At 35.9% G+C, this 25,195-nt stretch overlaps 2 protein-coding genes across 2 annotated transcripts in view; both read left to right on the forward strand.

Moving 5' to 3' along the window:
- heca (hdc homolog, cell cycle regulator) overlaps positions 1–11,118 on the forward strand; it is a 111,257-nt gene extending 100,139 nt beyond the window's left edge. The window contains exons 3-6 of the mRNA XM_018112561.3: positions 4,335–4,523; positions 5,472–5,560; positions 5,656–5,755; positions 6,426–11,118. Coding sequence (XP_017968050.2) covers positions 4,335–4,523; positions 5,472–5,560; positions 5,656–5,755; positions 6,426–6,599 — 552 coding nt within the window. The 3' untranslated portion in view covers positions 6,600–11,118. The remainder of the gene's footprint in view (positions 1–4,334; positions 4,524–5,471; positions 5,561–5,655; positions 5,756–6,425) is intronic.
- On the forward strand, positions 7,071–11,118 carry LOC149092051 (headcase protein-like). Its single transcript, XM_089262694.1, has one exon. The coding sequence runs from the start codon at positions 7,071–7,073 to the stop codon at positions 8,052–8,054; it is 984 nt and encodes a 327-aa protein (XP_089118820.1). The 3' UTR covers positions 8,055–11,118.
- Positions 11,119–25,195: the final 14,077 nt, after the last annotated feature.

Consider the following 25,195-nt stretch of genomic DNA (forward strand, 5'->3'; position numbering starts at 1 on the left):
TTAATAAAATCGTTTGACATCAAATGGCTGCACAAAGAGAGGACGCCCACAGTTGCTGGTGGTGGTGGTGGTGGTGCTGGCACCACGTAGGCTGCCACTAGCAACATCAATTGTCGATTAATGAGGCGTTGCACAGTGTCGCATAAATTAAACAACTTCACTTCTTTCACATGGCCCAAAAAAGCAACTAAAATATTTAATAACAGCTAGCTGCTGCTGCTGCCAGCTGCCTAAAGGGGCTAAAAGCGGGTTTTGTGTTTGTTTACTGTCTGCACAAACAAAACACGTAAGCACACACACACACACACATGAGCACACATAGAAGTATTCATGTGCAAGGCCTGTAACCTTTTGTGTTTTTAACTTGCTTAAAAGTAAATACGTTGTAAATGTAGAAGCATACTTGTTAACTTTTTAATAAAGGCTAAGAGGCGGCAAAGGCAGCAAAGGCTGTGACAAAAGTTTTGCATAAGAATTTTATTTAAAGATATGATTAAAGGAGAAATTAAAGCAGGATAAAATAGACATCCATGCATTTAAACCATTTAAAATTTTCATTCATACAGTAAAATATATAAAACAAAATATTTGTTAAATATTTATTTGCATATTTATTATAAACATTCTGCAATTTCCATGCAACAATTCAGAACTGTGTTTCCTTTTGTCTGCAACATATTTTGCCATTCAAAAATGAAAGCCAACTCTCAATGACTGCATAATTTTCGCATAATTTACTACAAATAATTGAAATATTAATATTAACTCCCAGTTCATGGCATGCATTAAATGAAATATCAAATTAGTAAAATGTTTAAACTGAAATCTGTACAACAAATCAAAATGTCTGCTGTAAAAAAAATATGGAATTAAATTTGATTGGAATACTGTTTTCAGTAATTAAATTACATTTAATGGTAAATCAACCAAATGGTAAAAAAAAGAGAGAAAAATAAAGTTAAATACTATCACTATCTCTTTCTCTCTGCGGCACGCCTTCTCTCTCGCTCAGTCTGCATAGTGGCGCCAAAGAGGGGGATAAACTCATGGAATTTCACTCTCAAATATTTATGGCCATCGAAAGTAACAATTTTAATGGATTTCGCCAACTTTTGAGACACTTGGCAACTATACATCGTATATGAAGTATATAGAATGTAGATATATATCTTTGTATATATCCCTTCGCTTAGCTTCCCCATTTAAGCAGCTCTCTCCTATTGAAATGCAATTTAATTTAATGTGTTTATGAAAATCGTAGCACTTGGCAACGGCAATTGAATTGCCATTGTCTGCTTAGGGGGTGTGGCAAATGTTGTCGACTCGTAAGTGCAAACAAAAAGCAGAGTAGAAGGAGGGCAAGACGACTATTGTGTGCCCTAACAAAAGGGAAAGATATAATGATAGATATAATTAAAAATTGTACATAGAAGTAGAAGAAGAAGAAGATTATTCAAGACTGGCTATAATATTTATATATAGATTATAACGAGTTTTGGTTTTGCAAATATTAGAATTTTTAGCTATCCAAAAAAAATCAATTCTTCAATAAGCTCCCATATAAAAGATATGTAGAATCCCATAGTCCTCTTTGGTAAAATGCTGCTCTACTTTGTGAGACCAAAGAAGACGCCTAGCCAATATAACCTCTTAAAGGGTATACAAAATGCCTCCTGGACTTTGATTTGTGGCCAGTCGAGTTACGAGTTACCAAATTCGTTGTGTGGCAGCAGTAACGCGACGACCCTTTAATAGCATGTGAATATTTATGGTCAAAGGGAAACACGCTGTCTAAGCTGATTTATGCTGGGTGGCTGTGTGGCTGTGTGCCTGCTGTTAGCCAAGGAAATGACAACTGAATGGCTTCATTAGCGCCAACAAACTTGGCCAAGTTAATGCAAAAGTTTATTGCACTTCGACTTTTGACTTTAACAATTTGGGCGGGCAACGCACTCCTGACGAAACTTGACAATAAAAACGAAAGCTGAGCAAACTCCAGTCAAGAGAAATGAAAATAAATTTTCATGCTTATGAAAATTTTGTGGCAAATACAAAAAAGCACGCGACACTCATAAATGATGTGGCAGGGCGTTGTGTGGCAGTTGCAACCAGTTGCGCCACTTGACCATTTGGGCAGCCAAATTAACAAATTGTCACGTAGTCAAGCAATATATAGAAATGTCTATAGATATTTCCCTCACTCTCACAAAGAGTGAGACTTTGTATAGGAATTTCGATATGTCTGTCTCTCTCTCTCACTCTCTCTTTATTTATTGACCAAAGGCATTGTCTGAAATTGATGGCGTGTCTTTGGCAGTGCTTTTTGGCTAGAGCTTAACTTCAATTGTTATTGTTATTGTTGCTGTTGTTGTTTGTGTAACCCTAGAATATGCAATTGTTTTATGCCCAGCCCTCACTCAATCAACTCAATTGCGGCTTAAGCGTGTCTGCCATACCGAAAGCGCTTTTGTTTAATGAGTCAAATTTGTGCTGCGTATCGCTTACTCTGCAACAGCCACCACTTCCACGTCCACGCCCATGTCCACGCCCCAAAACTCAAACGAGCCTGGCCAAAAATTAATGCAAACATTGATTAATCGAGTTTAGCTCGCGTTGATTTTATTGTTGGATGCGAATTTATGAGACAGACAAACATAGAGCAGGACTCTTGAAAGGATGCCCCCTTTTAGCCTAGCCTGGCCTAGAGCATAGAATTTGGGAACAGAGCAAGAGTCTCAGCACCTTGTGCAAATATTAATTTGCTGATTGTTTTGTTTATCGCATCACTTTTGACTGTTTTTGTTTGGTTAATTCGATTCAACGGGACTCTACTCTGCTGGCTCTCTGGTGATGAAAAGTTTTTGGCAAATATTTGCACAACATTTTATCGGTTCATCTGCATTGGCTTGAGCGGGTCTTATTAAAAGTGCATTAAACTTGTCCCGCAGCTGGAGGAGACACATAAACACGTAGTGCTTCAATTCCCATTGCTGCAATTGATTAGGACGTACGTGTCCTGCCGTCCTTGTGTGTGTGTGTGCGTGTGTGTTTTAACTCTTATTACTAAATAATGCAGCATGTCTGTGTCGTTATGCGGGTGGGTGAGAGTGTGTACAGGTGTGCGTGTGTGTGTGTGTTCGGTCACCTGGGCAAACGGCAATTACCTGTGTGGTATTGAAGCTTCCCAAACTTTGATTAGTGTCTGCTATAGCTTTTATATATATGGCTATATTTTGTGCATCCTTCAACACCTAGCGCATATACCCTGTAAATGTAATGTAGAGAATATTGATATTTTGTAATGATGTAGAGAAGTCTGATGAATGTATATATATATGTATGTAAATAGGGAATGTGTAATTGATTTAGTCATGTGACACCAGATAATTTGATTGCAGCTTCCGGCTTCATGATTAGTGGTATGAAAAATCGATAAATATCGATAGTTTGTTTTGGCTCTTAAGCATATCTATAGATTTTGATGAGCTACACATTCGAATCGTTTTTACTTTTTTTCTATAGACATTTTAAATCTTAAAATTCTTCACTTCATATTCCATATTATGTTAGAATCGATATATGTACATATGTAGCTTACTTTAGATGTACATTAATAATAAAATATCTAACTTGAAAAAAAAAAAATGTTTAAATCGAAATCATAGAACAATATAACGGATACAGTTGACACTGCCTAAATTGTCCTAAGCTTCACTGTAGCAATACAGCCCGTTCTCAGCTGCTTTACAGGGTATCTCTGATGCAGTTCACCTTGTGCATGCAGTCTTATTATTTTGGCATTCCTATTGACTTTGGCTGCTTGACGGCTTTATTAGAGCTGCGGCTCGCCATATTGATTATCGATTGGGGAATTGCCCTGACTCAGGTCTGCGCTAGCCATTGTATATATATATATGTGTGTTTCTGTATGTGTGCCTGCATGTATGCTTTCAATTTAGCCATCCTGTTAGCCATTTGGCTTAGCCAGCTAGACACACACGTCGCTAGCTGCTTGGCTGGCTGAATGGCTGGGCACGTTTGGATTTTATGGTTCATTTGTTGTTGCGCTTAGACGCCAACGTCCTGCTGCTGCACACACACACACACTCATCTGTATATATATATTTGTATAGTACGTAAACATATTGTGCTTATGCTTTGGCACCTTGGCATTATTATAGTTTTTCTCTTAGATACACATAAATTCCCGCTCAATATTTGATTATGTTTCTCCTGCTGCCCTCACCCCCTTATCATTCGAAGCTAAACTTTAAATTCAACGAACACCGACACATATGCTAAACGAATTTCGTTCTTTCTCTTTGTATTTGCAGATTGAGGACGAGGGCAATCATGGCAATGATGAGACACGCCTCTTCATACTCTCATCGCTGGCCCAGTCGCAGATGAGTCGCGTCGCCTGCATCTTGTGCGAGGAGCCGTTGCTTGTATTCGATCGCTATCCCCTGGTCGATGGCTCCTTCTTTCTAAGTCCCAAGCAGCATTCCAGCGGCTGCATTGAGGTAAGTCCATCTCTCTCTCTCACTCACTCTCTATCTGTTATTCCCTCTTTCTTTTACTCTTTTTCGACCCTAAATGCTCATCATTAATAACCATCAAATGTTGGCGCTGGGGCTACACCCACGCTCGGTCCGCTTTCACTCGCCCACGTGGCGCAGGCAGAACTTTCAGCTGCAATTAGTTGTTGCAAATTTGACAGCAGGCAGAAAAGAGTTATATATATATGTATAATGTGTCTCTACAATGGGTGAAATGTGAAATGCGCAACAGGAGAAGGGGGATGGGGGCTGTGTGCGGGCAGCTTGGCGCACCTAAGTCGCCTTTATAGCATTTGCAATTTATGACCCATTTCAGTCAGCATAATTACGGCAGCGCCTAATAAACTGCCAAGCGGGCACAGTGTGGCTGTTGCTGTTGCAGTTGCAGTGGCTGCAGCACAGACGCACACGAAGCAACCGAAGCGACGACCCACGTGCAACAGAATCGCAGCAAGAGCAAGAGTGAGAGCAAGAGCAAGAGCAACCTACGTAGCCAGCCTTTGGCTTTTTGTCATGCCTGGGCTGACATGGCTTCCCGCTTCCCTTGTTTGCGCTTTAATTTAAACCTGGATTTATAATTCATTGCCAGCTGGCCTGGTCTGGTCTGGCTGGGTCTTGTCTGGGCCCTGGCTCTGTGCAGTGTGCCTCGACTGCCTCGGCTGCCACTGTCGGAGGGCCAGCGTCTCGTGGGCGTTTGCTATGCATTTTGCATTTTATTTGAAATTATTATGTCGCGTCGCCAGTTGAAGCCCTTTTTTTTCCATGTAGAAAGTTGCAAAGAAATAATTTTTCATTGTTGCGCGAATGAATTATGCGACTGAACTAGAGCTCAATTTTTTTTTGTTTTTGTTTTTTTTATTCTCTTGCCAACCAACTAAGCTTATTCAATGTATTCTTGTTCTCCCATTCCAGGTTAAATACGAGGGACGCATGCTCTATTTGACCTGCGTCTGCATGAGCTGCCTGGATGGCACCTCCAGCTGTCGTGTCATCAGCTGCCGGTAAGTGTTCAGAGAGGATGCCTCAAGAAGGCTCCGGGCCGCCTGCCCGCCTAGATCTCTCAATGTAATTCAATCAATCCGATTATCTCTTGTAGATTCTGCAATGAACCCTGGGATGGCTCCAACCTGGTGCTCGGCACAATGTACGCCTACGATATCTTTGCGGCTATGCCATGCTGTGCTGAGCGTTTCAAGGTGAGTGAAATTTAAGCTTGTGTTGCGAGCATTTAATGTTAAAGCAATATAAAATTTACTGTAGCTAAAAGAGTTTTAAGAGCCAAAAGAAATTGAGCTAGAGATGATTTAATTGCACTTAATCAAGCTTGAATAATATATTAAAATAGCTTTGAGCTCAAAGCTAATGACTAAAGAGTTCAAGAGCTTGCAAAGTTCATTAAGAGCTTAAATATGAAATATTCTTCAATTATTTTATTGGTAGCCAAATAGCTTACAAAGTACATCAGAATTTTAAATCTTATTTTAAATTGTATATATATAAAGGCTTCATGGAATATAGGCAATATGCTTTGATCAGAAAGTTTTGATAACTATTCATTAATATGCAACTAAGCCCATATTAAAAGTCTCTAATAAATTATCCGATGTCAGTCAGCCTCATTCAATACTTAAAGCTCAACTTTAAAGCGTGTTCGTCCGCATGTCCTGTTCAACTCTAAAACGTCGCTCAGCCTAGACTAGTTTTACATAATCTAAATAATCTTTATTGCTCTATGCTCTTTCGTAAGCTTCTCATTTGCTTAGCTCCTTAACCACCTCTACAATTCCAGCTAATCTCTAAACAAATTTGTTCATTTTCATTTACGTTTACATTTCTGTTTCTATTTTTGTCGTGTTTTACTTGCAGTGCAATAATTGCTTCAAGATGCTAATGCATCCACAGCAGCGGCTGAGCTTCTACAGCGACTACTCGCACGGCGTCACTTGCCCCTATTGCAACACGCAGGACACTCACTTTGTTAAGCCGCTTAGCTACTGCTACACCAAGAGCAATGCGACGCGGCTGCAGGCGATCGCATAACATGAGGCCCCGTTGGAGACACCAACGGTTGCTGGCGCAAATGTAAATGCGAACGCAGTCACAGCCAGTGGCAATGGTGCTTCAACGGCCTCCAAGCAGCCGCTATATAATGCGGCCATCGACTACTCCGCCCCGCTGCAACAGCAGATTAATCCCGACTTAATTGGCGCCCATCCGCACGCCCAACAACATCAGCAGGTAAGGCAGCAACAGCAGCAGCAGCAACAGCAGCCACCACAGCAACAGCAGCAGCAGCAACAGCAATTAGCAACAGTTGCCCCCACAGCAGTGGCTGCCACACAACGTGCACCAGAAGCTGCCTATTTGGTAACAGCAGCAGCAGCAGCTGCTGCTCGTGCTGCCAACTACCAACAGCAACAACAGCAACAACAACAACAGCAGCAGCAGCAGCATCAACAACAACAACAACAGCAGCAGCAGCAGCACAAGTTAAGCTACTCAAATAGCCTAATGGCCATGGCGGATGTTATGAGCAAGTATCAGCAGCAGCAACAACAACAACAACAACAGCAACAGCAGCAGCAACAGCAACAGCCACTCAAGCAACTGGGCCACTTGAGCCTGGGACACGATGCCAACGGGCTTTTATTGAGCAACATAAACAACAGCAACGCCAACAACGGCAACAACAGCAACAACATTGGCGTTAGCAGCAGTATTAGTAACTTATTAATTAGCCATAATTCACAAAGCAACAACAGCAACGGCAACAGTGGCGTCAAATTGAGCGCCTGGTCGCAGCCGGCACCCGCCGCCCACATGGCGCAGGCAGAGGCCATATCCGCATTGTGGGGCTGCGCCAGCAATGCCTCGACCAGTGGCTCGACCAGCGGCTGCTCGTCGGGCAGCGGCTCACAGCCGTCGTTGAGTCCGACTAGCAGCCACAGCAAGGAGTTGCTCTGGGCACAAACCTCGCCCAGTTGCGCCCAGCTCAGGGATAATTTCTACACAGCCAAGGATCTAATGCTGCCGCATGCTGCCTCCCCCACAGCCTCGTTGACCAGCTCATCGGGCGCCTCCTCGAACGGCGGCAATGGCTGGGGCAATGGCAATGGGGCACACTATGCCAAGCTGAGTGCTGCGCAGAATATTTGGGAGCTGCCCACTGCTCAGGACATGTTTAGCGATCTCCTGTGCAATCTGCACATTAGCCAGGATGGCAGCAGCAGCAACAGCAACAGCAACAACAAGAGCAACAACAACAACATGAACAAGCTCAACGATGCTTCAGATGTGAGCTCGAATTCATCATCCGCAGCCGGCGAGCTGCTGGAGATGGCCAACATTTGGCGACACAGCAACACCATGCAACATGCCATGCCCCAGCAGCAACAGCAGCAGCAACAGCAGCAGCAGCAGCATCTCTTTGAGGAGCCGGCAAGTGGCGCTGCCTGCATGCAGCTCTTCAACGACTATCTAAACATGACCAACTAAAGCCGTAAATGTTACTCTAGCCAAATTTAACAGAGAATAGTAACAGTAACATTAACATTAACAGTAAATATTAACAGTAACATTACATACTAACAGAGCAACGGCAACAGAAACAACCAACAGGCAGGTAAAAGCAAATTTCCAACAACAACTTTTATAGCAATATATCCAAATAAAGAAAGCCAACTACTTTTGCCCCCTGCCAGCAAAACAGTTGCTGTAGTTTCTTTTTAAACTAATCTAACAAAAAAATGGCAAATCGATTTTACTAAAAATGCAAAAAACAAAAAACAAAACGTAACTAAAAACAAATTTCTTGTTACTTTTGTTGAGTTTAAACATTTTTAATACACACACACACATGCACACACAAATGAAGAAAACAAAATCTAAATGAAAGCAATTCTTAGTTTTATATTATAAAAAAAAATTTTATACAACAAAAAAAAATTACCAAAAAAAAAAAAAAACAAAAAAGGAAAGAAGAGGAAAACGATTCGCCTACTTTTGGCATGAAATTTTTTTCTATTATTTAGCGAGTATGGAGATTGATGTGAAAATGTATTGAAAGCAAAGCATTTAAGGTTCGTTGAAACAAGATGAAAATTTGCTGTGCTGCTCAATAAAAACATAAAATAAAACACACACACACCAACAAATATATAAAAAAAGCATATAAATTAAAAAATATATATAAAGAATGGAAACAACAAATTTTTGCTACAATTTATATATAATTACGAAAAAAAAAATTACACATAAATTTATAAACTAAATTAAGCGATAAGTTGCACATCTTTACCTAAACGATTGGTAATTATTTCTAGATTTTAGTCAGCGAATTGCAGTTGCAACCAACGAACTCCCCAGGCCAACCCCCACCCTTAATCTCACATCCACCCTCAAGCACTCCCCAACAAATTCAATAATTCCACAGTAATTCAGTTCGAACCGGCACATGCAATCCGAAAATAGTTCAGAGCCCCATCGAAAAAACCCCAAAATGGTATTTGAGGAGGAGAACCAGTTGCCCGCCCATCCTAAGATATAAGTTTTGTTTTTATTTATATAAAAGTAACAAACAAAAAAGAAAAAAAAAACAAAACAAATTTTCGGCGCAGCGTGATTATTAATTAATAAGTTTTAAATAAGCTAGGAATTCCTCCTTAAGAAATAAGAAAAATGAATTCAAAATTATCGTATTTAATATTTCGGCTAGGTTATCATTTTTGTACTATGTATGAATATGTTTAGGTCGGCCCCAATTTCTCTCCCCTGCCCCAACCTTTGCCCCTCTCCCCACTATATTTGTATGTTTATCATATTCGTGTATCTATGTATCTATCTGTAGTAATTGTTTAGCAGCAAGACAAATTAGTAGCAGAACAGCCGTTTGTGATGGATCTCTTGTGTGTTTTGTGTGCCTTGCACTCGCAAATCACAAATCGCTATCGATAGGGCTTTTTCTAGGTTTAAGCAAGTATTTTTTTCTAAATTTAACAACTTACGATATTACTATATATACATATACTTATATGGTATGCAAACATCCCAAACAATTTAAAGAGCGGTTCAATGTTTCCTGTTTTGTGTTTTAATTTTGTGCATAAATAAAAAAAAGTCACCAGAAATTCCCCTCCTCTACTAAACACCCCATCCAACAATCTAATAACTCATAAATTGTGTAAAATGTTTGAAGATTTCCAATCTGAACTTTTAATGAAATTAAAAGCAAAAACCAAATTTGATACTCGATCCCAACTGTGACAAAATAAAAATTAGAATAAAAAGATTTTGAATTGTGGTAAAGTTTCAAAAGATTTCAATCTTTACTTTTAATCGAATTAGAAGGAAAAACCAAATCTGATATTCAACTGTGAAAATCTTTCAAAAATCAACTCCGAATTGTGTGGAAATTTCAAAAGATTTAAATCTTTACTTTTAATCGAATTAGAAGGAAAAACCAAAATGATAATTCCAACTGTGACAGCGAATGATTCGGTCCAATCTAAACAGCAGAAACTGTGTTAAACGTTTAACTTTAATTAACCTTGATCGGTGTATTGTGTTGCGTTTATAACGTCACGATTCTAGCGGTCAAACTTATTTCTTTCCTTAAGTTTTCGTCAAACTATCTGTGAATTGCGACGCATCCAACGAATCATTTTGCTAGTGATTCCCAAAGTTGGTTCGCTTCGCACTTAACTTTTGCCTGTGACAAGAAATTTTATAAAAATTTAAAAAATCATCCCGACCCATCCCCTGTGTTAAACATTTTGTAAAAATGTCTAAAAAAAAAAAAAAAAAAAAAAAAAACAATTTACCACAATTGCCTGGATAAGATATTAAAACAGCCAAAACTGTGAACCAAATTCAAAATTTGCGATTTGTGAGTTGTTCGTTGCGAACAAATGACTTAGAGCTTAAAGAAGTCTTTCGAATTTACATTTAATTTTTTTTTTTTTTTCCACACTTTTTGTATATTTCCTTCTACTTCTCTCTTGGTTAAAGAAGATAATTATAAATAATCTTCTGTTTAATTTCATTTGCTGTTTTTTCATGCTCAGTCTTGTGATACAATTCATAAATTTATCTCTTTCTATCGCTACCCATTGTGTATAACTACGTAACGTGGAAAAAATTGAAAAAATAGCAACAAAAAAATTCTGTTTAAATTAACATTTTTATTTTTTCCGTTCTTTTCAGCCTTGTGATACAATTTTGTATATTTCATTCGGCCTCTCTCATATCTGTGTAAACTCTACGCAACGTAAAAAATTTTTGAAAAATTAAAAAAAAAACTTTTAGCAGTGTGATAAAATTCCGATTTTATAAAACCCAACAATAAACCCTGCCCTCCTCCCTATTTCCCTAAAATTTTGGTGACTTTTTTTTTTGGCTTGGTTTCACTCCAAATTACCTTAACAGCTCGATGGGACTCTGGATCTATAGGCTATAACTATTAGTTAACGGATTTTTGTGCATGTGCCGCGATTCCCAACACTGAAAATCCTGGCAGTTTTTTTTCGAATTTGCCGCCATTTATATATACCAAAAAACAAAATATTTTCATTCAAGCAGGACAATTAAAATGGGGGAAAAATAAACGAAGTGATAGTAAAAGAAATGTTTCGTTTGCATACTTAACTATATAGAATTATGCTTAAGTTTATAAGTATATAAAATATATATATACATATAGTATATATACCCTAACCTTAACAAAAAAAAAAAAAAAAAAAACAGAACCCCAACAACAACACTTTTGGCATTTACTTGAGAGAATTATATATATGTATAGAGATATATATGAGTCTGGCAAACAAACGTATATAATTTTCGTCTAAATTTAAGATTTAACTCTATCTATGAATTCAAAATCATAAAATAATATATATATTTATAGGCAAACAACCCACATACACACACACATACAACTACACCTAATCTAATACAACATAATAAATCATTTTCTTTAGATATTTAATTGGCAAACGCACATACCCTCACACTCACTAAGAGTTTTATAGAATTTCCGAAATACACACATACCCTATATGCAAGGTCAAAGGCAGCAGCAGCACGCACCACCAACTATGATATAAGTCAGCCCGTGTTTATAACGTTTTTTGCTTAGTTTTTTTTATTTAGTTTTGAATTTTATTTTTGTTTTAGTTCAATGTGCAAAGTAAAAAAAGTGTTAAAACTAACTAAAAACTAAAAATAAAATAAGGAAAAAGAAAAAACTTATGCCCACCTCAGCCACCAAGAAAAACAAACCATTAATTAACGAAAATAAATAAAACATACGCAAATCCTTAACTTAACAAGAAATAAAGTAAATAGTAGTCACAACTTTCAATACACACGCATATAGCAATAAATAATTTAACATAAAAAACTAAATAACTAAAAAATGAATATTAATTAATTGAACACATTTAAATATAATTTATATTACCTCCTTAGCAAAAATCAATAACAAATCATAAATAATATAAAGAAATTGATAACACAAAAAAAAAAAAGAAGAGAACATTTTAAAATGAAGACAGTTTTTGTTTAGTCTTATTTAACTTTAAATATGAGATATTTAATTTTAAAATAAATTTTGAAATTTGTTTTATTTTTATGTTTGATTCAAATGAAAACCAAAATATTTGCACGCTGCCCAAAATTTTTGCATATTATATACATAGTAAACTATAATTATATGGCTTCTACGACATCTTCAATATATACATATATTCAAATTTCGTACCCCCACATAAAAATCATAGATATATCACCAAATTGCTTAAAACTTCAGCCAAAATTTCTTTAAAAAAAAACATACACACCAAATTTTTGATAGCTCCCCAAACGATCGATTTTTAGTGGACTTTCAAGTAGCATCCATGAGCTCTCTCAGATCATCTGATGACGAAATGTACAAATTGGTCGAAATTTTTGGCAATTTGTTGCAAGGGGGTGCCCAGTCTCTAATAAGAAACTGTATTTCAAAGCGTAGCAAATATTTGTTTTCGATTTGTTTTTTTTTTTTTTTTTAATTTTTTATTTTATCCTTTATTTAGATATTTACTTGTCCCTTCCCCTCACATATATTTATATATTCATTTGTAAATCAATTTTTATTATTTTTCGGTATATCTGTCTGCCCCCCACTCTCTAATTTCTAATCGTATACAAAATTTTTAGCACACTTTATATTTTGGTTTAAGCATTATTTGTTTAATGTGTAATATAATACTTTGTACCTTTTTCACTTATGTTAAAGAGAAGCAAGTCCCAGTGTGTTTGATACCCTGAAGGCGCGTGTGCGTTGTGTTTATTAATAGATGTTTTCTCAATTCGCAAGTCCATTTGTCAAACCTTTTTTGCTTAACATCGATGTCAATTTATATTTAGGTTTACCTAAACTTGTGTTTTTAAAACATTCAACAATTCACTGCGCACTGTTCAGGGTATTTTCTAGTCGAATATTCTCGGCTGGAGCACTTTCTAACTTGTTTTCATTTTGTGTTTCTTCATCAAGCCCACAAAAATATAAAAAAAATTTATATATAAAAACAACACAAAACAAAATCCCATCTTTGTCTACTTTTTAATGTAATTTAGTTGAATATTTTAGTTGATTTTTTATTATATTATTATTATATTATGACTATACATAATTGAAAACTAAATAAATTTAATTATACATCAATAAAATATATTCATATAAACAGCGAAAAACAAGAAAAATCACATAAACAATTACAACTACAAATAACTTTTTGCTATTATTATTATTATTATTACATTTAATAAATATACAATTTTTGTTGAATTTTAAAATGATTAAATGAAATATTTGTATTATTTAAAAAAAATTGTTTTTTTTTTATTTCTTACAATTTATTTATTATTGGTTTACTTTGGTTTGTATGATACAAGTTTTATTATTTTTTATTAAAGCAAGTATTTTTAAAATTAAAATAAATTTGCCGGACGACAAACTGCCGAGTTTTGCATACTTTTTAGATGTGAGTAAAAAGCCCTTAAGTGAGTATTGAAATCGGGTCCACTGTAGACTAGACAAATCCGATTCGTAACCTTTACCGTGAAATGTATTGTATAGCATTTAGTGGAAGGTGCTGAAGGCCAGGTCCTTTTGGCTTTTAACCTTAACTTAGCCTATCTAAGTTTTATGCTCGTTCAAGATGTGAGGAAGAGTTTATTACTTCCGTGCAATGTCCGGTTGTCTACTCGTTTGTGTCTGTTGACATATATGATATATATGTATATATGATATGAATATGAATTTATTCGAGGTTAGCATATAAGAAAAATTATTCCACAGATTTACAGTTTACATCTCCTTTTCATTAAGGAAATCAAATATCCACATTCAATCCAAACTTAAATCTCCGTTTCGTGAACGAGTATTACGTAGTCGGTTTAAATCGACTTTCATTTTTATGTGTTATTTCTTAATTTGTTTTTAAGTCCCCCAATTCCTTACTTAGATACAGATACAAATAGCAACTTGTATAACGTAGGAACATGTTAATCGCCGCATAAATACACAAATACACATACACACATATATACATATACATATAAAATAGCTTAGCAATTGCACTTGCGCCTCGGCGTGTGCGACGGTTTTTGTTTTTTGCTTTTGGTAAAGAGAATTTTTGCTTTTAGGTTTATTATTTAGCAAAACTTGCTTACTGAGTTACCTGTACATGTCCCCGCCTAGTGTGCTAATCCCCTTAACGCTTTCCCGACCCCGCCCCTAAATAAAAAAACAAAAACTGCACTAAATCAATTTCTTAGTTGAATTTTGTCATCTTTGTCTTTGTCAATGTTGTAGTCGAATTTTTGTTCACGTTTGTTCTCGTTATGTTACAAATTTCTTGCCAAAGTACAAAACAAACTAAATCAATTCCTTGTAATTCCTAAATGACAAAGTGTACGTACCCTTTGAGTTACCTGAGAAAGAGAGGGAGAGAGAGAAAGAGAAAGAGAGAGCAGGAGTGAGTAAACATTGATTATAGTAAAGGAAAGTCAGAGGAAAGCCAGCAGCGACTCGCTCGAGTTAAAAATCCTTATTTTGATTTTTAGTTCCATTTGATTTGTCACAATAATATTAGCTATGTAGGCAACAATACTTATTATTCGAATACTTTGTTAGCGCTTAAGTACATTTATATTGTGTGTAAATGTTTAAGAGATTCATTCAAGAAGAAGCATATGAACAATTATTTTAGAGCCCAGTTTTGTAGAGGCATCGAAAAGGTTTTGCTAGAAACGAATTTTCCTTTCAAATTTTTCTGCTCTATATATATTTAGATTCGGATTTAATTGGTATAAATATATGTGTATTTTTAGCATACTATATTATATTAGATACAGATCGTCTTTAAGCACTACATCATAAAAACCAAAAAGGAAAACCGATAGCTGGTCAGCATGGGTACAAGAACCGCTGGTGAAGTGGACCAACCAATCGGTTAAACATGCTAACTATGAAACTAACATAAACATAAACATAAATCATGATAAGTTCTTATATTTAACACACAAACACATACGCATACATACGCATTTGTATGCATGTATTTAGTATTAGGCTTTGATCCAGTAAAATAGAAAGCAAGCAAAAGTGTTGAGCAAGCAATACGAGCGAGGGCCCAACAAGGCCACAAATTCCCCCGGGAAGCGCCGTGGCCTGGTCTCGCCAACTAAAACAAAAAAATCCCCATAAAGTACTCTTATAATCATATAACTTACACATTATATTTAATGATATATGTATTACAATATAATTTGTGGGAAAATCAATCTCTGAATATGAATTGTCGAACAATCGTTGCCATTTATTTCTCTCAATATATATACATATATATATATATATATATAGAGAAGTCTCCAAGCCAAGGGTCGTATGTGTTGTACTTAGGTTCTTGTCGTAGTGCTCTATGCTTTACGCTTTATGTTCTATATGATAAGCTATAATTATAAACTTTAAGCACGAGTATTTAATCGGCTTAGTCTTAAGTTGCAACTCAGCCGAAGCAAAAAAGGAAGAATGCAAACGAAGTAAGGGTTAAGATCAACATTCGCTATCTGTGTGTGTGTTAATGAGAAATGTGATGTGTGTGCCGCAAAGTATGCAAGGCTTGTGTTAACAGCAATGGTAACAGCAGCAGCAGCAGCAGCAATAACAGTAACAGTAACAGTTACTGTTCGAGCTAACGGTAAACAGTGTATGCATAAAAAAGACTGAATGACTGAAAAAAAAAACAACGGAAACTCGTGATGATTTATAGATAAACTAAGAAACGTATCTGATAAATCGAAAACAAAAACGAAAAAATAACATCCAAGCAATTCAGGTATTTGAAAAACAAAAGCAAAAACGAAACATTCAAATGGACTTCCATGTATTTAAGCAAAATATTAAAATAGAGACTAAATGAGATACAAATTCAAATGCAACGTACTGCAAAAAAAAATTCTACCTCATTGTTGATAACTACTTTAAAAAAATATATGTTGCAGAGCCCAAATACCTCAATGCAAAAAGAAAAAAATAAAATATATTAAAAATAATAAAAATAAAAATAAATAATAATAATAAAAGAAGAGCATTTAACCACCGATGAATGTAGATGTTTTATAAACATAAGCAAATTGTTTATAAATAATTATCACTTCATGTCATGTCGGTCATCAAGCAGTCATCAATCATCAGTCATCAGTCATTAGTCATCAGTCATCAGTCATGCATCGTCAGTCACACACACACACACACACACACAGTTAACTTTTATTATTTCTTCAAACTTTTTTTTCTAAGCATTATAGAAGTCGTTTTATTACGATATGTAAGAACGCAACACCAAATAATTAATTTAACTAGATTTACACACATACATCTAGCATAACGCATATATCATTTGATTTGGATTTTGATTTGCAAACAATTTCGTATATCGTAAGAAATACGATATTCAAGAACGCAACACCAAGTATTTATTCTGATTAGATTTACACACATCTAGCATAATGTATCTTGTGTTTCATACATTTTCGGATATCGTACGATATTTGAGCAAGCAACGCCACATAATAATAATCGATATACATATACAAATATTCATGTCGTACACTCAGTTCGATAGTTTTAGAAATAAATATATACGTATATATATTTTTTAGGCCAGCCACAAAAATATTTCACCCTAATTGGCACTACAAATAAGTAAGAGGAATCTAAAAAAAAAAAAAATAAAGTATAAATAATAAATATGACAAGCAACTCGGCTAAACAATCATTTTTCACGAACATAATTGGAAAAAGTTTTTCTTTTTTTCCGTGTTTCATTTGCATTTTCTTGTTTAAGAAAAAACTAAGTTTTCCTTGAAAAGAGCTCCCCGATATGTGATATTTAATTGGTAAAGAGTGTGAAAAGCAAAAGCAAAATTTTGTAAAATGAGCAAAGAGCATTGGACATACCCTGTAAAACTCATAACTGTGAGCATATTCGCTTAGCATTTAAGTTCAATTGTCGGACGATCGAATATTTTTCTAAAGAAAAAACAAAACTGAATTGGGATTCGAACTGTGAGCATTGGCTTAGCATCTAAGTTGGATTTGGATTATAAAAATATTTTTCTAAAAAACATAAAAACGAAAAAAAAAAAAAAACTAAATTTGGGATTCGATCTGTGAAGCATGAGCAATGGATATGTGGTATTTACTTAAGTGAGCGTTCTCAGATAATCTGATGTCATATTTTAATCAAATTTCGCATAGACATCACAGTCTATTTTGGAATATATTTTGGATTAAGCTTATCGAAAACAATCATTGCATTAAAATACTTTTAAATTGACAAAACAAAAAAACATCCTTACGACTCATAACTGTGAAAAATTCGAACCGAAAGGAAATTCTTAATATGTCGCTCACAGAGCAAATCAAAATTCATTTTACAAATAGTTTTGTGGCTGCTTAAAAATATAAAACGCTAAACCATAAACGATATACGATTATCGATACTGGTCGATCGATAACATTTTCACAATCTTAAGCTTTCGGTGTCAACATTATTTATAACATATAATCGCTTCGCTTAGGCATCTATATGTATATCTAATTTAAGTTAGGTCTAGAGACTTTAGACTAAGCACGCTTCTTAGTAAACCCCATACTGGGTCAAGCAAATCGAAAAATCGAATTGTCATTAACAATTTCTTAACAATTAACTTACACACACACACACACAAACACAATTACAAAAATAATGGAATACATACCTCAAATTAGAATTTTTCTAGTTTAATTCTTACAACAAAATACCTATATACATATAAATGTTACAAGTAAAAAAATTTAACAAAAAAAATTAAAAAAAAAAAATTGTACGTACTAAAAATCAAGAAGAAGACACCTATAATGATAAACCAAAAAGAAAAGAACAATACTTGTATGCAAATTATGCGAAATTTTTTAATAGTAAAATTCAAGAGCCATTTAATAAACAAAATGAACTAAGGGGTTTTTTAAACGTTTCCAGACTTATGAATAAAACACATATATGTATATATGTGAACAGTCATACATCATCAACCAATATTTACATATATAAATATATATTTATTTAATGCTGCCAAAATCAAAGCTGCCATATAAAAACGAAATTCTTATTCCAAAATAAAAAAATAAAAAACTATTGTAGTGAAAATTTTAGCGGTAGCTGCCCCAGAAACCCCCGCAGAAAACGAAAAATGCATTTGAAAAGAAACTAAACTAAACTTGAATATCTAGAATGTCTCAGCGAGTATTTAGGGTGTTTTCTCTTTTAAAAAATATAAAATGTCTATTATAATGAACTATTATTGCATTATTATTACGCATTACGGATTATGGTATATGGAATATCTATTATATTATATAGGACATATATTGTATATGAAGTTTTTCATTGTAATACTTATATATAATCTATTTGAATGTCAACATTATTGAACTTTGTAGTATGTTTCGTTATATATAAAACACTCACACTCTCACACACACACACACACACAAACACTCACACACAATTTAGTAACTCCTAATCTTTATAGATGACTCTCAAGGATTGACTCGACTACGCACGGTCTGTAGACATAGCCCTTTCACATAGTTGAATTTCTGCTGCTCAGGTATGGGCGTGTCCTACGGCCGGAGCGTAGTCCGGTATTTCTTGCAGGCCATGCGGTAGGCGTTATTTGCCAGTTTTTTAAGTTTTAGTTTAGTTTTAATTTAGTTCTCTATATATATTAAACCTATTCTCTCTGCTCCCAAGGCAGTGGGAGATGTAGGAAACGCCATAGTGGAATTTTGTTTAAGTTTTTTGTTTCGTTTCTATTATTGAAAATGAATAAAATTTATGCAAATCATATGATAAAACGTATTTAAACAAAAACCAAAAAAAAAGTAACAAAAAACAAATACACTTTACCTTATTTAGATGCAATGAAACTTTAATTCCTTGAATTAGTCAAATTTGATTTTGGACCTGAACAAAAAAAAAAAAAAAAAAAAAACAAAAAAATTACAAAAAAAAACTTTATGTAAAACAAAGTACATACTTATACATATATACACACACACTCATATATATATATAAATAATATTACTTGCAAAATAGACAAATAGACGAAAAGGACCTCGACTTGTATTATGTTCTGCAGGCCGTATGCTCCCGAAACCCTGCAGCTCTCCATTTGGTTTTTGAGTTGAAAGCAAAAGCAAAAGAGAAATGAAGTGAAATATCTATTGTATCTGTTTTGATTTCCTTGTTAAAACTAAAGCAAATATACAAAATGAATATTTTACAAAACTAAAAAAATGAAAAAGTGAAGGCGAGAAATTACAAAAAGAAAAAAAACATTGAAAGATACAAAAAACATGAACCTCAGCACTCCTGCATCCTACACAAATGTAACAAAGTAAACACAAGTAAAAAATAATAATTAAAAAAAAATAAATACAAAATAAACCCTAGCGAAATCAAAACATAATATGAAAAACACCGATGAAGGCTAAGCAACCATATAATATAATATAATATACAAAAAAAAGTAAGAAAAAAATACAAAATAAAAAATGCGCCCCTCCCCCATTTTTCGAAAGTACAAATTGTTTTTATTGTGAAAAGATTTTTTAAATAAAAAACGTATGCAAAGTTAAAAGAAGATGCAGAAGCAGTAGCAGAAGAAGAGGAAGAAGTATTTGAAGCGAGTTGGCAGCAAGTAATTCATAGACAAACACGCCCCATTCCCCCACGCCCATAGTAAACAGAACAGTAAAATTGCCTGAAAACAAATTATAATACAAAATGATTAAAAAACTGTTTTTAAAATGCTTTAAAAATTACGCAAAAATGAAAATTACCCAAGCTTGAACTTTGTTTACTTTTTGTTAGACTAAAACATAAACTTTAACAAAAATAAACATAAAATAATAAATATTAAACAAATAAATTTAGAATGAAAAAAATTTTAAAAATTAAAAATTAATATTGCTTTGGAAACAAATTAAGCCGCATAAAAACACAGAAGACAAACAAATTTTCATAATTTATAATTAATTTTGCTTACCCCAAAAATATTTTACAAATTAAACACGAAAACACTTAAAAACTTTATATTGGCGAAACAATTTTATTATTTTTGTCTCTAAACTAAAATAAAATAAAAAATATTAAAAAAAATAAGAAAAACAATTGGTATAAGCATAACATACACAAAATATTGTAATCCCATTTAGCACTTAAACATTTTACATATATGTATAAATATACATATATATATGAAAAACTATATAATATGCATATTTGTCTTTATTAATAATATTATACAAATAACATTTGCTATATTATATATTATATTATATAAAAAATAAATCGATGAACACTTCTAATTATATATTATATATGTATAAGAGGACGAGCAAAATGAGATATTTGTAAAACCCCAAAAATAATAATATGGAAAATACGAAACGATAAAAATCTTTCAATAAAGTGCGACCATTGTCGTTTATAATCATCAAAAACTAAAATCCAAAATCTGATTACTTAATCGGGCCAAATAGAGCTTGGCTTTGGGTAAATAAACTTGTGGGGAACCAGTTCCAGTTCCAGTGGCAGTTGCAACGCCCTAACTGCTCACCAGCCCGCCCGCTTTGCCCCCGGGGGCATCAAGTAATGGCCACAAACAAAAGCGACAGGCCAGAATAAAAAGGGTTGCTCCGGGGACTTTGGGGAGTGCAAAGGACGATGAATGGGGTTTGGAAGCTGGTTAAGTGGAGCTTTGGGTGTCGCTGCTGCGCATTTTGTTTGATGGATGCTGTTAAGTAGCCCTTTGGGCCCAAAATCTCATTCACTCGCTCAACTGACTGGCAAACGGCGATGACCATTTGGCTGGCCAATACATCTGGCTAAATAGAACTGCCCATCGTTAGATCTGACAATCAATGAGATAGCGGATCCGATTGAAGTACATTGTTGAAAAATATTGAAAATAACAATGAACGATAATATCGGAAGTTTTAAGGATATAGAACCGCAAACATAAACAGAAGACATTTGTATATATATAAGAGCATAGTAGGATTTGAAGATAGATGGGTTAACAGATGAGCCTGGATTCTCACTGGATCCATCATTATCAAGATGGGTTAAGTAAGATAGGATTAATGATCTAATCCGCGGATATAAAATGATGTTGGCTAGTTTTGTTATGTTGTATGTATATCAATAAAGGCTGATGCTTAGTGCTGCAGCTAGATTTAGCTTGTCGATCAAAATTTAGCTTGAAAATGTTTCATGTTGTTCAAGATAGGATTAGCGTTGTTGCTTTAGCTTCCACCTGGCTGTAGCTTGTTCCTAGCGCATTCCGATGTAGATTTCCATTGACTTGAGATCTAGCTTTGGAATAAACTCGTTTTCATATCAGGTATATATTTAGCTTGAGCTTGCCTCTAGCCCAGCGAAATTTAGCTTGAACAAGTCTTGAACTCTTGAGGCTCTATAGAGAATTGGCTTGTTTCTAAGCCTATCTTTGGCTGGTTTATAGCGGATAAATATTTAGATTAGCCTAGCCTCAGCAACATTAGATGTAGTTTCAGCTTATTTAATGTAGATGTACCTGTGGAATGATTACATACATTTTTATTAATATCGACTATATTTAGTTCAACATTTATGTAGCTTCTGCTTGCCCATGCCAAACAGAGATTTCTGGCTGTAACTGGCAGCCAACTCACGGCCAACACTGACAGACAGCAGCTAAATAAGGCAGCTGACTGTTTGATTGACTGGCTTTGAGCCCATAAGCTGCTGTGGCAGCCACTTTGGCTGGCGCTGGGCATTCGATAGCTAATTAGCCGCTGCACCTGTTTGGCTAGCTAATTAATTTTTGGCTGCCATGGCAACTGATGCAGCAACAAAATATCATGCTGCACAAATTCAATTGAAATGGCTGCCACGGCCACAGCTGATGCAGCTGCAATCAGAGGCAAAGGCAGAGCGGGAGGCAGCTGCTCCATAAAGTGGCAACTGGAGCCGCAACGCACTTAGCAGCAGACATGGACGTGTCTGCGTGTGAAGTTTAAGCTGTTTGGCTTTACCAGGCACTGAATGTGTGGGTGGGTGGGCGGTTGTTTGTGTACACACACACACACACACACACAGAGAGAGCGAGTCAGTCGAGTAGCGGAAATCAAACAGGGAAAGACAGAGGTGGAGACTGAGTCGCAGGCAAAGAATGGGAGAGTGCGTACTTAGCTGTTGACTGCAGCTGTGGCTGCGTGGTACGTGGCATGTCTGCAATTGTCTGCGTGGCCGGCATGGCAAATATTTAACCCAAACAATGCGCTTAAATCAAAAGCAAGCCATGTCTGCCGCATAACTACGCGACAAGCAATCAAACAGTGAGATGGGAAGCTGGCAGAAGTCCACACATATTCCCACACACACATACATATATCCCGATTTAAAACCCACTTTTGACTGACGCTGCACTTTTGGCTTTTAATGCACTCACAGACCGAAGAAGAAGTTTACAGCTTGGAGTTTGCAGTTTGGCAGGCAAATCAGTTTGGCCCTTGAACTTGCCCAATCGCTCCCTGGCCGCATATTTGTGGCCATTGAACTGCGGCGTGTGCCATAAACACAACACACACACATACACAGACAGCTCTGATTCGCTTGCCCCCTCTCACTCACCCACACTCGTTTGCTATCTCTATCAAAAATGTCAGCCATGAAAACTTTCGCCTTCAGTTGGTCAGCTAAAAAGTGTCCGAGGCATGCCCCAAAGGACTCGTAAGTCTGAGCATGCATAATTAGAAAACTTTTTGGCATAAGTCATATTTGTTTGTGATCTTAACTAAAAGCAACAACGACAACAACAACAACAACAAATGTGGTCACATGACAATGTGCCGTTATCTTTATAAATCAAAGGGAATTAGAAGATCTCCCCCGTTGGCCAAATGCTTGAGATTGTTGCTAAAGCTCCTGCCCATTAACTGGACAAAGGAGTCCTCACACATATTTTTAATGATTTATTCCCAATTTAAGTAAGATTTCGTGCCTGAAATGCTTTTACCCCACAGTTCTGGACATGTCCTGGCCATGTCCTGGCTGCTGTGTGTGTGTGTCCTAATATGCAAATCAAATTTATTGCACTCGCTCGCATCCGTCCTGGCCGTGGGTCACACCACGAATCCTTTTTATCTCTGCTGTCGCCCCCCCATAAATCTTGTATAAGTTGCTCCTTGGAGCAGTCAATATGCTAAATCAGCAGACGCCTGAAGGGGTTGCCAGCCGAAGAGGGTGAGTTTGTTTGGACAGCTGCTAAGACATTTCAATAACGCTTTAGCATTCCGACTGCCAATGCGAGAATGTGAACAGACATCCCTCGCAATCGGGGCGAGTGGGCGGGACGCCTTTTGGCCATGTCTGCAGAATTTTAATCAAACTGCTTGACAACCTCATTTGATTAGTACAAACTGACGTGTGCTTAAGCCAAATGCTTAACAACTATTTCAAGTGAGATAAGAAGCTTCAATTAAGAAATGTGAGAATAATTGCAAGACAAACAAATGAAGAGGATTAGACTAGGTGAGGGAAAACTTGACAGAATTAGAAGGAGCAACGTTAGGAAATTTAAAAATTAATAAGAATACAATTATTAATATATTTTTATTTTTCACGACAGAATCCTAAGATAACTTAAGAGCTCTTTAGTATTTAATTGAAGGCTAGAAGGCCATTTAAGACCCTCCTTTTCAGCTTCCTAATTTTGTGTATGCCCGAAACTGAGGATTTACTTTCATCTTCGGTATTTGATGGAAGTCTAGAAGGCCATTTAAGACCTTCCTTTTCAGCTTCCTAACATGCGTGGAACTCAGGTTTTACTTTCATATTGCTGACTCATACATTTTAAAACAAACTTATAGACCTTCATACGAATGTAAAAATATCTGTTTATAGAAGTTGAACTTTTCTATATGAGAGTGCTAGAAGAACAGAGATATAGACAAGCAAATGAAAAGACGGTTGCACGTGCGCTCGAGCGGATCGGCTGACGGAAATACGTACAGTGCGGATCAGTAGAGGGATATACTGTATGTACAAATAGTCATACATATGCACAGATACACTGTCAGTCGGACAGACGGACAAACAAAAAGAGAAAACTGGAACAACTCGGCTATTACAACTATATATATTTTATAGGAGCTACCAGGCCTCTTTCTCTATTCTCCTCTTTAATCTTCAATACCCTTCAACCAAAGCACCCCACATTCCCTGCGGACAGGGTATAAATAAGTTTGTGAATGGAATGTCAGCTAGATAGCTACTATCGGGGAAACTGCAACTCTCTCAAAAGTTGAGAACCGGTTTTAAGAGACTTGCTCAACGGCAATTGCCATGGCTGTCATAGTTCACGAGTCCTGCGAAGATTTATAGTGTGAAAGGCAAACAGCGGGGCAGGAGGGGGGCCAGAAAAGTGCTGCTAGTTGGCAGCCAAAATGAGTTGAAGACAAAGCCACAGCCAGGATATGAAATACGCGAGTGTCCTGTTGATGTCCTGCGGTGCCAAGCAGCGGCAGCAGCAGCTGAAGCAGTCCTCGACCCGACGCCCTAAATCAAATGGAACAGACATTGTCAGTCAACGTTAGGCAGGCGCAATAAAAAGGATTTTTGTGCTGTGCCAAATGCATTTTCCCATTTCCCACAATTTTCATGATGTGCCTATTGAGCGCGCGTGAGTGGGGCGAGGGTTGGCTACGGCGACTGTCGCCCGTTGCAAATTTGTCAACAGGCACAACAAATGACAATGTGATAAGCGGCAAAGTTCTTGTGTTTTGTTTTTTTTTTTATCCGGTGCTATCAGGAAATAAATCACAAGCCACAATAAAAAAAATTTGATGAAAATGAGTAGAAAATATGAGAAAAACATAGAAAGACGTCGGATGTAACTAACTACATAATACTCGCTCACAATTGACAACATAAGAGAGACTTACATAAAGGATTTGCGGTCTGCTGATCAGTATACATACCTATCCTTACTTTTATCCAAGT

Source organism: Drosophila navojoa, chromosome 2 (assembly GCF_054131105.1).
Source record: "Drosophila navojoa isolate 15081-1374.11 chromosome 2, UAZ_NAV_1.0, whole genome shotgun sequence".
NCBI lineage: Eukaryota > Metazoa > Arthropoda > Insecta > Diptera > Drosophilidae > Drosophila > Drosophila navojoa.